Here is a 16,703-nt window from a genome sequence, read left to right on the forward strand (position 1 = left end):
AAATTTCCGATGCACTTTCTGGCCCCATGGCTGGAGAACATGTAAATATAAGGCATGATGTTCTTGTTCTCGTCGCTGCACCTCTCGAGATCGAACATGGGAACAGTCGGAACAGTATCTCATCGATTTTGATGGGCCTTGGATATGTTGTAGAGCATCAAAAAATGTAACACTCCTATTTTTTTTGCGGCGTCATCTTTTGATGACTGATTCTTGATGAGTATTATGAAACTTGGCATTTATGCATAATAAACATATCTGCATCATTACTTTTGAGATTAAATATAACAGTACTCTTTATTGACGTTCGTCAAGAAAAACACCAGAGAACAAAGAACTAATCAGAAAAATGTTGAATAATTTTTTTTTAAATAAGACAAAGCAACTAGTGAAACATACGAAATGATAAAAATATATACGGTAATAATTGTTCGGATCGTTTAAATCTTTTTAAATGGGTCTAATTCCTCGGTCAGAAAGTATGTATGGTCCGTAAAATGTTCGAAATCCTTCACCGTAACATTTTTTATCAGCTCAAGTTCACGCAGAAAAATGAGAAGAGTAGCCTTGACAATCAGGCCGATGTACTTAGCGTCCGTGTCATAATTGTAGACGTATTTGCTATAGTCGGGCAAGCTTGTATATCGAAACAACACTTCCCAAGGCAATCCTAAATTCGGAATTGTTCGTATATAGAGGGCGCCTCTTTTATTTCAGTAAGTATACACGTGGAAAAGAGGTTATTAATAAAAATGTAAAAAATAATGGAGATAACGACAGAAACTCCATCATGATCGATCGTAGGAGAACGAATGATTTCATCGTTCGTGAGAATCGTATAGAATGTTATAATTACGGACATGTACGTTCACTGACGCAAATTTTATCTTGCACGAGCAGAAGTGGGGAGAGAAACGCCTCTCGTCGGACTATTATGGGCCGTCGCATGAATAACACGTAGTATCTACCTGTTTATAATCGTTTTAAACGTGTCACTTCAAGCATACGTAATTCCTCGTCGAAACGAATTATTCGAAATTTCACAGAGGAAAATATTTCACTCTGAAGACTTTTTGATACTTTCTCCAAGATAAAACATAATAGGTAATAATCCATGTAAATATTGCTTGATTGACTATATGACTTTTGGGTTATATTTGCGTATTATGATTAATTTAACATTAAACTGATTCGATTGTAAGACGGAAATTCGGTTATAAGAGTACGGATTATACACTACGGAATTATAAAGAAAGAATTTATATTTTGTTCAAAGCAGGAAGTCGCGAGGAAGAAAAATAGTGACAGATTGATCACTGCTGCGCGAAAACCTATTTTTATCATCACTTGCTTTTGTTTTCTTTCCTTTGTTGTTCTTTTTTTACCCCTGCTCTCTTCTCTTTAATTAAATACAATTTAAAATTGTATATACAATAAAACAGAATGAACCTCTATATTTACTTTATATATTAAAATAAATGTAACAAAACTTTCCTATAAAATACTTATAAATATAAGCATTATTTCCTTATCGTAGCATTATCGTTGTTACGATGACAATGTAACAAAAAAATGCATTTTCTTGAGGTTAATGAAACGGTATTAAGAAACAAATATCGCAGGATATATATAAAAAATGTCACGATTGATAACAAATTGATTACACATGCCGAATTTAATGTTCAAGAATACAGTAATTCAGGAACATTTCGACATGCGAAAATTATCGACACTTTCGCAATTTAATAACATTATAAAAAAATTATTTAAGTGCCTGCAACTACATTGTATATTACGAAATCAACTTATTTATAATTTGAAAGATTCCGATAGTTGTGCAGATTTTCATTCCTATTAAATTCTCTCTGAATAAATTATTTTCATAAAGACATTTATTTTTTTTTTGTATTCTTCTTCTTCATATAATTTGAGTGAAAATTGTACATAAAGAACAGCAATATTTAAAAATGTAATTATATTTACTTTTGTAACTATAAAGATAAGTGTCTATGTGTGTGTATATTCTGTAATATCCACTTAATCTATATGATTAAAGGGAACATCTAAATATTCATTTTAATCAACGAAACATCAAACTATTTAATCTAGAATTATTATATTTTCCATAATATAATCAATATTATATTATATCTAAATTACTATGTTCGCTCTTTTTCTGTGCATACCAACTTAATACCTTACTTTCGAGAATGAAACACTTCTAACGAGCGACAATTACTGATATAATATCCTCTTATCACAAAGAAAAAGCACAAAGCAAAAAAAACATTGAACCGCCCAAAAAAAACAACAAACTGTATTGCATCGGATTATTACACGATTGATACAGGAATAAAATTTTACCGAAACAAGAGTTAGTTGTTCTCTTATTATACTTTAGAACTTATCCATATGAAAAATGATCATTGTCCTTAATAATCTATTAATTATATTTACAATATATATGAGAAATATAATTTTACTTTTCGGTTAAAAACAAAATGAGGATATCTCGAACGTTATAGCGATAGACAGAGTGAAACGTTTAATAACAATAAACATTTACTATGATAACATTTCATTTGTCAATGAAATACTAGTTGTGTGAGTCGTTCCGCGTGGGATGTTGTATTTTACTTTTCCCTCTTCTCCAATGCGATCCAGAATCCGCTTTTAGGTTGCAACGTAAATTGCTTTTCATCGAACACGACAGACTCGACGGTTTTCTCGGTGGCTTTAAAGACAAATTTGTGAAGGAGATTAGCTACCAAGAGTTTCGTCTCCATGAGAGCGAAACGATTGCCGATGCACATCCTGGGCCCAAGGCCGAAAGGCATGTAAGTGTACGGCATAATGTTGTCCTTGTTCTCGTCGCTGAACCTCTCAGGATCGAACTTCGACGGGTTCGGGAAATACTTGGGATCATTGTGCAACGCGTAAACGGACACCCATATCATGGAGTTGGATTCGACGATCACGCTCTTGCAGCCCGGCTTAGCCGGAGGTAGCTTGTAGTTCTTCACGCAGATCCTGTCGATGAAGATCTCCGGCGGATACTTGCGGAGAGTCTCGGACACCACCATGTCCATGTAAGTCATCTTTGACACCGACTCATAAGAGATCTCGCCGGCTCCCTCAGCAAAGTGTCGCTCCACCTCCTCGAACAAACGATCCTGAATGTCCGAATTAACCGCAAGTTCATGAGCGAGGAAGCACATCAACGTGGCGGATGATTCGAAGCCGGCCAAGAAAAAGATGAAGGCTTGAGACACGATGTCGTCCAATGTCATTATGTACACATTGGGTCCCTCCTTGTTACGAGCTTGCATCAATAAGTGGATCATATCCGGTCGGACGATACCTTGTTCTTCCCGAGCTTGAATAGTCTCAGCCACGATTCTCTTGAAAAATTTACAGGTATTCGGCGAGAAAAGGTGAATACCTAATGCCTTCGCTAATCGCGGACTTGCGCGAAATAAGAGGAACTTAAACGTGCCGATCGACGCCAAGTCCTTGGAAGTCTCCATTCCTCTTGTAAAAAATTCGTTGTTCCGATCCTTCATAGAATTCACGCTTATGCCGAAAGCCGACGTGGCAATTACATCGGTGGTGTACCGTCTGAAGACCTCCTTCGTGTCGATGGAGGAACACAGTTCCGGATGATCTACCAGGTATTCAACGAATTCGCGAGAACACTTTGACACCAATTCAAACATAACTTTCATCTTGCTAGCGGTGAAAGAAGGGCTCAACGTGTTTCTCATTTCTTTCCAGCGGTCGCCACGCAAAAAGCCGATGTTTCTACCGAAGAAGGGATCCATGTCCTCATCCACGACAGGGAAGTGATCCGGGAAATGTTCAAAGTCTTTCACCAAGACGTCTTTGATCAGCTCGGGATCGCGCAGAAGGACGACAGGAGTGGCCATGTCCATCAATCCGATGTACTTAGCGTCCGGCAAATAATTGTAGACGAATTTGCTGTGGTCGGCGAAGCTTATGCGTTGCAATAACATTTTCCAAAACAGTCTTAAAAACGTAATTGTGTCTATGTAAGGGGCACCTCTTTTAATCCAGTATGTGAACAGATGGTACAGAAAAGCGACGATTTTCAGCACACCGATAATGAGCAAAGTGGTCAATAAAACTGCGAAAGGTGACGAGAATAACGACGATAACTCCATCGTGACCGGCGCGTCCAACAACGAATGAGTTCATCGCTTGTGGCATAGGACGTTATAAATGAAGACATATACCGGTTTGTCACCGGCATTCTTATCTTGCGTGTGCAGAGGAGGGAAAGACATCAAACTCGTATGAACCGGAGCATTAACATCGCGTATTATCTTAGTAGTAAACAATCTTTTCAAACGTGCTTCAAGGATATATAATTCCTCGCTAAAGCAAATAATTCGAAATATGACAGAGAAAAATATTTAATTCTGAAAATATTTCGGTACTTTCTTAGATATAATAAATAGTTCCTAATCCATCGAATTGTCCAATTAATGTTTTGCCTTATAGGTTACAACCGCATGTCGTAGTTAATTTGACGTTGAATTTTACGGTTTTGAGACTGGCCTTTCAGAGTGGATTACAATTGTGAAAATATAAATTCATGTACTTATATTTTATTTTGATAGTGAAAATCACTCAAAGTGGAGAAAAATAGGGGAGATTGATCTATAGTACGTGAAAATAAACTTTGTTTTATTGTTTATACTTCCTTTCTTTTCCTTTATATTTTCTTGAATTTTCTTATTTCTTTTCTCTTCCATTCAATATAATTTAAAATTTTATTATAAACGAATGAGAATACGTTTTAATTTTATGTATCAAAATAGATGAAACAGAACGTCCATAAAATACTTACAAATACAAATATGTTCTTCAAGTTTTCTTGGACAAATATAATAAATACAAGTTTCTTATCGTGGCGTTATCATTGCTACGATGATAATGTAGCAAAAGATTACAACTTCTTAAGATTTAAAAAACGGCATCAAAAGATAAATATTTCAAGATGTTCCTCGAAAATGGCATGAATGATTACAAATCGATTATATGACGAGTTAGATATTCAAGAGCACAGTAGTTCAGGGAACACGTGGAAAATGTCGACACTCTTTGCCAACTTTCTTAACTTTATGCAGATAACTACAAATGCATTGTATATTACGAACTCAATCTAATTGTAATTTCGGGAAACTCCGACGGTTACAGTTGGTAGATGCCTACGTTTATCGATTTCTCCCTAAATAAACAATCTTCGCATAGACGTTTAGTATTCCTTTATTTTCACACAATTTGAGCGAAAATCTTGTACAGAAAAGCAATAACAATTAAATTTGATATGTTTACTTTCACATCCACGAATTAAATTCAAGTGCACGTTCTGTGCAATCTCCAATATTCTATATGACTAGGAGAAAGAATACAGTACTCATTGATAAATGAAATATAAAACTAGTTAATCTAAAATTATTATTTTTGCGCGAGTATAATCGAGATATCTCTATCTATTCTTTTGCCGCCTTCAAAAGGCTGCTACTTCATGAACAAGATTAGAGACGCACAACAAGTGACGCAACAATCACTGACGCCGAACGTCCTCACCATAAATAGTCTGCAGCAAGATTGAACTTCAGACCACTCAAGATAAACACTCTAGGCTAAATTACTAAATTGCATGAATGACAGAGCAACTTTACCAAAGCGAAGTCACTCGTTCCTATTAAACTTTAGAAATTGTTTCCGTTGAAAAATATTTTTATATGCATAATAATTTAATAATTGTAACATTTTAATACCTGAGAAGTTCAGTTACCTTTCGTATCAAAAGCAAAACTTGGATAGATCGAACGCAATAATAGCAATACTCTCTTTTATACGAAGCGAAACAAGTTAACAGTAGTAAGTGTCTACTTTGAAACTTTACTTTGATACATTACTTATAATATTCCACCTGTCGACAAATATGAGTTAGGTAAGTCATTCTACGTAAAATGTCTCGTTTTACTTTTCCCTCTTTTCCAATGCGATCCAGAACCCACCAACGGGTTGCAATGACAACTGCTTTGCATCGAACACGATGGGCTCGACGGTTTTCTCCGTGACCTTGAAGATAAATCGGTGTAGGAGATATGCTACCAAGAGTTTCGTCTCCATAAGGGCGAAACGATTACCGATGCACATCCTGGGCCCAAAGCCGAAGGGCATATAAGTGTACGGCACGATGTTGTCCTTGTTTTCGTGGCTGAATCTCTCGGGATCAAATTTCGAAGGGTTCGGGAAATACTTAGGATCATGGTGCAACGCGTAAACAGGTATCCACGTCATGGAATTCGGCTCGAGGATCACGTTCTTGCAACCAGGCTTCGTCGAAGGTAGTTCATAACTCTTCGTACATAGCCTGTCGGTCATGATCGCCGGCGGATATTTCCGGAGAGCCTCAGACACCACCATATCCATGTAGGTCATCTTCGACACTGCTTCATAAGAGATTTCGCCGTTTCCTTCCGCGAAATGCAGCTCCACCTCCTCAAACAAGCGATCTTGAATGTCCCGGTGGACCGCAAGTTCATGAGCGAGAAAGCACATCAACGTCGCAGATGTGTCAAAGCCGGCCAAGAAGAAGATGAAGGCTTGCGCAACGATGTCTTCCAGCGTCATCTCGGGCACATTAGGACCCTCCTTGCTCCGAGCTTGCATCAATAAGTGGATCATATCCGGTCGGACGATACCTTGCTCTTCCCGGGTTTTAATAGTCTCCGCCACGATTCTCTTGAAGAACTTAGATGTATCTGGCAAAATTAGCTGGAAACCAAGCGCCTTCGCTAAGCGCGGACTAGCGCGGTATAACATAAACTTCATCATATTCGAAAAGCCGCCGAACTTGGTGGTCTCCACTCCTCTTGTGAAAAATTCGTTGTTCCGATCCTTCATGGAATTCACGCTTATTCCGAAGGCCGACGTGGCAATTACGTCGGTGGTATACCGTCTGAAGGCATCCTTCGTATCAATGGAAGAACACAGCTCTGGATGATCAGTCAGATATTCAGTGAATTCGCGGGCACACTTTGACACTAGCTCGAACATGACTTTCATTTTGCTGGCGGTGAAAGAAGGGCTCAACGTGTTCCTCATTTCTTTCCAGCGATTGCCGCGCAAGGCAGCGATATTCTTACTGAACAAGGGATCTATCTCCTCATTCGCGAAGGAGCGGTGGTCCGGAAAATGTTCGAAATCTTTCACCATGACATCTCTGATAAGCTCGGTGTCACGCAGAAGGACGACAGGAGTGGTCATGTCCATCAGTCCGATGTACTTTGCATCCCAATCATAATTGTAAATGAAGCTGATATAGTCAGTAATGCTCAAACGTCGCAGCAACAGTCTTCCAGCTATTCGGAAAGCCGGAATTATTCGTATACAAGGTACTCCTCTCTTCTTCCAGTAGGTATGTTGCTGGTACAAAAAGACGATAACTTTCAACACGCCGATGATAAACAAAGTGGTCAATAAAACAGCAAAAGGTGACGAGAATATCGGTGACAACTGCATCGTGACTAACGCGTCGGAAAACGAATGACTTCATCGTTCGCGGTATAGGATGTTATAAATACATACATGTACCGACTCGAACCTTATCATGCGCGAGTGGAGTGGGGAGACAAGTGGGAGAGACAAGACAAACGCCTCTGGGACTATTACGTTTATATCAGTACCGTGTGTCTGTTATCTATGTAGGAAACAATTCTTTTAAACATGCTCTTTCAAGCGCAAGTAACCCCTCGCCAATGCTAACTACTCCAAATTTCACAGAAGAGAATGTTTAACTCCAATGACATTTTCTCAAAGATGATAGTTCTAAAACCGTCGGATTAATATCGCTCGATTAATGATCGATCTATCTTATAGATTGTACTCGCGTGTCATCATTAACTTAACAGTGAATTATTCGATACTGGAATGAAAAATACAGGGTGCGGATTACACACAATTACGGAATTAAAATGAAGAATTTTGAGAATGAAACTGGCTCAACCAGGAAAATAGTGAGAGCTTGATCATTATTGCGCGAAAATATGCTTTGTATTATTACTTACTATTTTCTTTTCGCTTTTACCTTTCATTAAGTATAATTTGAAATATAGTATGCTATAAACGAATGGACGTATATTTTAATTTTATATATCAAAGTAAATGAAACAAAACATACATAAATTCCTTTCAAATATGAGCTTTTTTTCTTTATCGTTGTAGTGTTATTGTTGTTGCAGCAAAAGAATACATCTTCTTGCAATTAAAAACGGAAATTAAGATGCAAATGTCTCAGAATATTTTTCGAAAATATGATTGATAACAAATAGATAGCAGACGACGAATTAAATGATCGAGAGAGAGGGGGCAGGGGTGGTGGATGGGGAAATGGGAGGTGCAATAATTTATAAATATTTAGATATGTGAATTATCTTGACATTTTTACAATTTAGCAACGTGAATAAGCAGTATGGTAATGCCGTAAGATCAAGTATGTACATAAAAAATGACAGATATAAGAATAATTCTAAATTATATGTCAGAGATTATGAATTTTTTCATACATTATCATTTTAGTGTAGAAAGAATTATGTTCAAAAATATGTATTAAAAATTTTGAGAGGATTTTAAAATTTCATTGCAAAAAACAATTTTAAAACTCATATTTATTCTAATGTAACCTGAATACGCCAAATTTTGAGATAATCGATGTTAAGTGTTTCCTCAACTTCTCACTTGGATATTTCAGCATATAGCTTTTAATAAAACTACAGTAACATATAGAATGTCTCTAACTGCAATATTTACTTGTAATTAATTAAATGCAATATTTAACATGCAAAATATTTTTTACGGAAGAATTATCTTTTATTTGAAGAACGTAACAACGAATTACGTTGCAATTTTAATAGATTTCCTCTATATTTTAGATAAATACTATCAGAATATATATTTGGAAATTTTTATGTATTTGACATATTTTTATTATAAATTTAAATTACTTTTCATTTCCAAAAATAACGGCAATTATATTTAGAAAGGTCTCTTCTTATCAAGTTCCCCTGGAATTAAATATTTTCATGGAAACATTAGTACATATTTTCCTTTGTTTATATAACTTGAGCAAAATTTGTGAGCAAAAAAGCAGCAATATTTAAATTTAACATATTTATTTTCATAAGGATGAAATATAAATTCCAGTGGCTATGTTCCATAATCTCCAATAATAATTAATTTAAAAAAAGATAAAAATACTAATTTTAATTAATGAGACATAAAAGTTTAATCCATTTAACTTAAAATTAATATCTTTGCAGTGGCGTAATCGAGATATTTTTAAATTATTCTATTTTTTCCTCTTCCGATGGTTATAAGCTTGTTAAGATTTGGCGACAATAAAACACGTATAACGAACATCTGATTACTGATGCAAAATGTCGTTATCGTGAGTAACACGTGGCAAGGTCAAACTTTGGATCGCTCAGCAAAAACATCATGCGCTATAACACTATTAGAATACTAATATACATAGAATATTACTCTTATTACGCAAGTAATGCAATAATAACAATTTTAACGAAACGAGGATTGCTCGTTAATATTGCACTTTAGAAACTTCCCGTGTAAAAAGTCATCTTTATGTGCGTAATAATCTAATAATTATAATTGTAATAATAGAAAAATTTAGTTTTGATTTTTTGCGGTAAACCGAAATACAATCCTCGAACATAACAGTAGCAATATTCCCTTTAATACGGAACTAAACTGTTAACAGCAATAAGCGTCTACATTAAAAAATTCATAATATTCCATCTACCGATAAACACGAGTAATGTAAGTCATTCCGCATTACGTCTATTGTCAATTCTTCCTCTGCTCCAATGCAATCCAGAATCCGCCATCGGGTTGCAAAGTACGCGTGCTTTTATCAAACACGATGGGCTCGATGGTTTTTTCGGTGGTCTTGAAGACAAAATTGTGTAGGAGGTAAGCCACTAAGAGTTTCGTCTCCATCAGTGCGAAACGATAGGCGATGCACTTCCTGGGCCCGTGGCCGAAGGGCATATAAGTGTACGGCACGATGTTGACCTTGTTCGCGTCGCTGAACCTCTCAGGATCAAACTTGGACGGGTTCGGAAAATACTTAGGATCATGATGCAACGCGTAAACAGGCGCCCATATTATACAGTTAGGCTCGACAATCATGCTCTTGTAACCCGGTTTCGTTGGGGGTAGTTCGTAGCTCTTCACACAAAGTCTGTCGATGAAGGGCGCCGGCGGATACTTCCGAAGAGCCTCAGACATCACCATATCTAAGTAAACCATTTTCGACACTGACTCATAAGAAATCTCACCGTTTCCCTCGGCGAAATGCTGCTCCACCTCTTCAAACAGACGATCCTGAATGTCTCGATGAACCGCGAGCTCATGAGAGACGAAGCACATCAACGTCGCAGAAGTGTCAAAGCCAGCCAAGAAAAAGACGAAGGCCTGCGATACGATGTCATCCAGAGTTATTTCACGTACATTGGGACCCTCCTTGCGAGCTTGCATCAATAAGTGAATCATGTCCGGCCGGACGATACCTTGTTCTTCCCGGACTTTAATGGTCTCCGCCACAATTCTCTTGAAAAATTGGAACGTAGCTGCCGAAAAGAAAGTCACCCCTAACGACTTCATTAATCGCGGAACTGCGCGGAATAATGTAAACTTCAATATGGATGTAAAGCTGAAGAATCTGGTAGACTCCAATCCTCTTGTGAAAAATTCGTTGTCCCGATCCTTCATGGAATTCACACTTATGCCGAAAGCAGACGTGGCAATTACGTCGGTGGTGTACCGTCTGAAGGCCTCCTTAGTATCGATGGAAGAGCAGAGCTCCGGATGATAGACTAGATATTCAGCGAATTCGCGGGAACACTTTGACACCAGCTCGAACATAGCTTTCATCTTACTGGCAGTAAAAGAAGGGCTCAACGTATTTCTCATTTCTTTCCAGCGATTTCCACGCAAAGAGAAAACGTTCTTACCGAACAAAGGGTCTAATTCTTCATTCGCATAGGTAGGGTGGTGCGGAAAATGTTCGAAATCTTTCACCATAATATCTCTGATCAGCTCGGGGTCACGTAGAAAAATGAGAGGAGTGGCCACGTCCATCAGTCCGATGTACTTTGCGTCTGGATCATAATTGTAGGTAAAATTCATGTAGTCGGTGAAACGAATGCGTCGAAGCAACACCTTCCAAGACATTCCCAAAAACGAAATTGTTCGTATTTTAGGTATGCCCCTTTTACTCCAGTAAGTGTACTGATAGTACATAAGAGCTATAACTTTCAACGAGCCGATAGTTAGTAAGATAGCCAAAAAGAGTCCAAAGGTTGACGAGAACAACGGTGACGACGACGACGACTCCATCGTGAAAAATGCGTCCGGAAACGAATGGTTACGTCGCTGGCGGAACAGGATGTTATAAATACGCACATGTACATTCACCAACACATCTTATCATTCGCGAGCAGAAGAGGGGACGAGGAAAATATCTCTTGGACTATAACAGACCATAGCATCCTTAACATGTGTTTTCTACGTTATAAATAATCCTTTTAATAAAAGTATTGTTTCAAGCGTCGTGATTTTTCGCCAAAGTATATTATTCAAAATTTCACGAAAAGTTTTATGTCGACGATGTTATAATACTTTCTCAAAGATAATAGCTTTTGATTTATTGAATTGACATTTTTTTCAATCTTCTATCTTATAACTTGCATTCGTGTGTAATAGTAATTTAACATCAAATTATTCGGTTCTAAGACAGAAATTTTGGAGTACAAATTTTACGTATAAATTTTGCGTACGAAAATATAAAAAATGCGATTATATTTAATTTCCTCAAAATTACAATGAAAAATACTAGGTCGTGAAAATACACTTTGTACTTTCATTTGTTCTTGCTTTCTTTTCTCTTAAATTTTGCAATTCCTTAATTAAATATAATTAAAATTTTTTATGTTATAAAATGTGAGCATATGTTATCAATTTATATATTAAAATAAATAGAACAGAATATCCATAAAATATTTACAAATAAAAAATAACTTTTTCATCTACACTTTCTCATCTTACATTTCATTTTATTATATTATATTTTTTTCATGTACACTTTTTCATCTTACATTTCGTTATTATAGCAATTGCGTTATTATAGCAAGAAATATATCTTCTTGAGATTAAAAAACAATCTTGAGAAATAAATGTCTTAGGATATATCTTGAAAGCACCTTGCTGATAACAAACTGATTGCAACTGGCGATGTAGATATTCAAGAATACAATAATTCAGGGACATTTCAACGAGTAGTAAAACATTCTTTTATGGCGAATTAGATTAGATGTATTAATACGCACCGAGTGCGAACTAAGATTGGTTTATAGCTCGTTTTTATACTTAAAAATAGTCTTAAATACTACTTCAAATATATCTTAGTCAATAAAATAATGTATACAGCATCTGTACGGATCGTTTCTTTGAAAATTATAAGAAGCTTTTGAAGTCGTATTTAAGACGAAAAATAAAAACCTAAATAAAGACCTAAAAATAAAAACGGATTATGAACAAATTTTAGTGCGTACTCAGTGTGCACTAATACATCCAATCGAATTCGTCATTAGATTTAACAATATTATAAAAGTATATTCAAAGAAGTGTAACTATAGTGGAAATAAGGGAAATTTATAGAGAGAGGAAGATAGGATTATTTTCTTCCTAATAATTGGTAATATATTTTTGATTGAAATACATCTGATGTATTTCTACGTGATATATATAAGAACTTAGTTTACCAAATTGTAAAGATTATAATTTTAAGTCAAGGTGAGTAAGACAATTTTTGGCTATCGAAAGTGATTATTTTCTTACTATAATATTTGTGACATCTGTTTTGGATTTTATAAGAATCCCATTCGACATATTCTAATATATACTTAGCTTTACAGTACGAGTAAACTCTAATTTCAATGTTTCATGTAAATGCTTTGCCAATCATTTTAATGTAAAGAAGTCAATCAGGGAGATATTTTATTGAGAGAATGTTGGGACATCCTAATCCTCGTTTGAGATATATTTATATTTCCATAAAGTTTAATTTACTATATCAGTTTTATTATCATTTTCCCACAGAGTGTTATAATCGCGCATTATTTTATTCACCTTACCGCTGCCGAAACGCTGTCAAGGACGTTTCGACCGCGCTACGGAAATACACGCATTGCAAGAAAATACCACGTTGGACATTACAATACACGGGTTCAGTACGGCACGTGCCCGCCCGACTGTTGCTAAGACATCCCTATGGAATAATTAATATACCAATAAAAAATAACCCTACGGAAATAATTTGATCAGCGTATAAGATCAGCGTCGACCCTGAAGGAGCAGCTCTCTAATACAAAACTTCACACAGTCGCGTATCTCGCGTAACCGGAATCTCGCATAATCTTACACAGACGTAGACCAAGGACAAATTTCAGAATTGAATATATAACATCGATTAAATCAGTTATTAAAATTAACTTTTATATATTTTTTGTTGTAGAAACAACAAATAGAAATGCAACTACCACTGGCACTATATAAAAAAATATATGCAATTGTTGATATATTAATTAAAATTTAAAGGTTTGCAGTATATTGGAATTTTATTACGTTCGGAATTGGAATCGCGTTTTGAGTGAAAATGATTCCGACCTTTCGTAAACATTACTGTATCAGGTTGTAATATCAACCTATTCATTTTCCTTATAAAGAGAATAATTACATTCAAAATGCAAATTACAAATTCTCTTGGAATTAATAATTTTCACGGAAACCTTACTTTATATTCCTCTTTGTCTACATAACTTCAGCAAAATTTGTGAGCGAAAAGACAGTAATACTTATATTTAATATATTTATTATCATTACCATAAATTAAATTCATATAAATGTGTTCCATAATCTCCAATAATAATTAATTTAAGGGAAGATAAAACTACTAATTTTAATTAATAAAACATAAAAGTTCTATCCACTTAACTTAAAATTAATATCTTTAAAGTAACATAGTCTTTACAGTAACATAGATATTTCTAAATTACTCTATTTTTTCTTTTTCCCGTGATTATAAGCTGTTACCAAATTGCCGACAATAAGACATGTCTAACGAACAACGATCACTTATGCAAAATATCCTCATCGTAAGCGGCGCGTGGCAAGGTCAAACATTTAATAACTGATTTAATCGATGTTATATATTCAATTCTGAAATTTGTCCTTGGTCTACGTCTGTGTAAGATTATGCGAGATTCCGGTTACGCGAGATACGCGACTGTGTTAATATTATACTTTAGAAATTTCCCGTGCAAAAAGTTATCTTTATATGCCTAATAATCTAATAATTATAATTGTAATATTAGAGATTATAATTGTAATATTAAATTGTAATATTAGAGATTTTTATTGTAATATAAAGTAATTTAATTATAATATTAAAGAAAAAAAGTTTTGATTTTCTACGATAAAACGAAATACAGTCCGAATGTAATAGTAGCAATATTCCCTTTTATACGGAGCTAAACCGTTAACAGCAATAAGCGTCTACTTTAATAAATTCATAATATTCCATCTATCGATAACCACGAGTTATGTAAGTTCCGCGCGTTACGTCTACTGTCACTTTTTCCTCATCTCCAATGTAATCCAGAATCCACCATCGGGTTGCAAAGTGAACTGCTTTTTATCAAACACAATGGGCTCGACGGTTTTTTCGGTGGTCTTGAAGACGAAATTGTGTAGAAGGTAAGCCACCAAAAGTTTCGTCTCCATAAGGGCGAAACGATTGCCGATGCACTTCCTGGGCCCGTGGCCGAAGGGCATATAAGTGTACGGCACGATGTTGACCTTGTTCACGTCGCTGAACCTCTCGGGATCAAACTTGGACGGGTTCGGAAAATACTTAGGATCATGATGCAACGCGTAAACAGGCGCCCACGTCATACAGTCGGGCTCGACAATCACGCTCTTATAACCTGGTTTCGTTGGAGGTAGTTCGTAGCTCTTCACACAAAGTCTGTCGATAAAGATCACCGGCGGATACTTCCGAAGAGCCTCGGACACCACCATATCCATGTAAACCATTTTCGACACTGACTCATAAGAGATCTCACCGTTTCCCTCGGCGAAATGCTGCTCCACCTCTTCAAACAGACGATCCTGAATGTCTCGATGAACCGCGAGCTCATGAGCGACGAAGCACATCAACGTCGCAGAAGTGTCGAAGCCGGCCAAGAAAAAGATGAAGGCCTGCGATACGATGTCATCCAGAGTCATTTCATGTACACTGGGACCCTCCCTGTTTCGAGCTTGCATTAATAAGTGGATCATGTCCGGCCGGACAATACCTTGCTCTTCACGGACTTTAATGGTCTCCGCCACAATTCTCTTGAAAAATTGGGACGTAGCTGCCGGGAAGAAATTCACTTTTAGCGCCTTCATTATACGCGGTACCGCGCGCAATAATATCATCTTCAATAAGGATGTAAAGCTGCCGAATCTGGTAGACTCCACTCCTTTCGTGAAAAATTCGTTGTCCCGATCCTTCATGGAATTCACACTTATGCCGAAAGCCGACGTGGCAATTACGTCGGTGGTGTACCGTCTGAAGGCCTCCTTCGTATCGATGGAAGAGCAGAACTCCGGATGATCGACTAGATATTCAGCGAATTCGCGGGAACACTTTGACACTAGCTCAAACATAGCTTTCATCTTACTGGCAGTAAAAGACGGGCTCAACGTATTCCTCATTTCTTTCCAGCGACTTCCGCGTAAGGAAAAAACGTTCTTACCGAACAAAGGGTCTAACTCTTCACTCACAAAGGTACGGTGGTCCGGAAAATTTTCAAAATCTTTCACCATAATATCCCTGATCAGCTCGGGGTCACGCAGAAGAATGAGAGGAGTGGCCATGTCCATCAGTCCGATGTACTTTGCGTCTGGATCATAATTGTAGGTGAATTTACTGTAGTCGATGAAACTAATGCGTCGAAGCAACACCTTCCAAGACGTTCCCAAAAACGGAATTGTTCGTACGTTAGGTATGCCCCTTTTACTCCAGTAAGTGTACTGATGGTGCACAAGAGCTATAACTTTCAACGCGCCGATAGTTAGTAAGGTAGCCAATACGAGTCCAAACGTTGACGAGAACAACGGCGACCACGATGACTCCATCGTGACAGACGCGTCCCAGAACGAATGATTACGTTGCTAGCGGCACAGGATGTTATAAATACGCACATATACATTCACCAACACATCTTATCAATTGCGAGCAGAAGAGGGGATGAGGAAAACACCTCTTGGACTATAACCGGTCGTAACATCTTTAACATGTGTTTTTTACGTAATAAACAATCCTTTTAACAAACGTTTTGTTTCAAACGTCGTGATTTTTCGCCAAAATATATTATTCAAAATTTCACGAAAAGTTTTTATTTTATTTAAAAGTTTTTAGTTTTTATTTCGACGATATTATAATACTTTCTCAAGGATAATAGCTTCTGATGCATTGAATTGTCGTCTTATCAATCTTCTATCTTATAACTTGCACCCGTGTGTAATAATAATGCTTAATT

At 36.6% G+C, this 16,703-nt stretch overlaps 4 protein-coding genes across 4 annotated transcripts; all 4 read right to left on the reverse strand.

Annotated features, from left to right (window-relative positions):
* Nucleotides 1-1,712: 1,712 nt before the first annotated feature.
* Nucleotides 1,713-4,722, reverse strand: LOC106751734 (cytochrome P450 9e2-like). The gene has a single exon (XM_014632789.1). It carries the CDS (start codon nucleotides 4,179-4,181, stop codon nucleotides 2,634-2,636), a length of 1,548 nt encoding a protein of 515 aa, XP_014488275.1. The 5' UTR covers nucleotides 4,182-4,722; the 3' UTR covers nucleotides 1,713-2,633.
* A 551-nt stretch (nucleotides 4,723-5,273) lies between these two features.
* On the reverse strand, nucleotides 5,274-8,100 carry LOC106751740 (cytochrome P450 9e2-like). The gene has a single exon (XM_014632794.1). The coding sequence runs from the start codon at nucleotides 7,558-7,560 to the stop codon at nucleotides 6,013-6,015; it is 1,548 nt and encodes a 515-aa protein (XP_014488280.1). The 5' UTR covers nucleotides 7,561-8,100; the 3' UTR covers nucleotides 5,274-6,012.
* Nucleotides 8,101-9,654: 1,554 nt separating this feature from the next.
* On the reverse strand, nucleotides 9,655-11,531 carry LOC106751738 (cytochrome P450 9e2-like). The gene has a single exon (XM_014632792.1). The coding sequence runs from the start codon at nucleotides 11,452-11,454 to the stop codon at nucleotides 9,901-9,903; it is 1,554 nt and encodes a 517-aa protein (XP_014488278.1). The 5' UTR covers nucleotides 11,455-11,531; the 3' UTR covers nucleotides 9,655-9,900.
* A 2,521-nt stretch (nucleotides 11,532-14,052) lies between these two features.
* On the reverse strand, nucleotides 14,053-16,337 carry LOC106751737 (cytochrome P450 9e2-like). The gene has a single exon (XM_014632790.1). It carries the CDS (start codon nucleotides 16,297-16,299, stop codon nucleotides 14,746-14,748), a length of 1,554 nt encoding a protein of 517 aa, XP_014488276.1. The 5' UTR covers nucleotides 16,300-16,337; the 3' UTR covers nucleotides 14,053-14,745.
* Between the last annotated feature and the right edge of the window lie 366 nt (nucleotides 16,338-16,703).

This window comes from Dinoponera quadriceps, unplaced genomic scaffold (assembly GCF_001313825.1).
Source record: "Dinoponera quadriceps isolate SergipeBrazil2010 unplaced genomic scaffold, ASM131382v1 scaffold419, whole genome shotgun sequence".
In the NCBI taxonomy this organism is placed as follows: domain Eukaryota; kingdom Metazoa; phylum Arthropoda; class Insecta; order Hymenoptera; family Formicidae; genus Dinoponera; species Dinoponera quadriceps.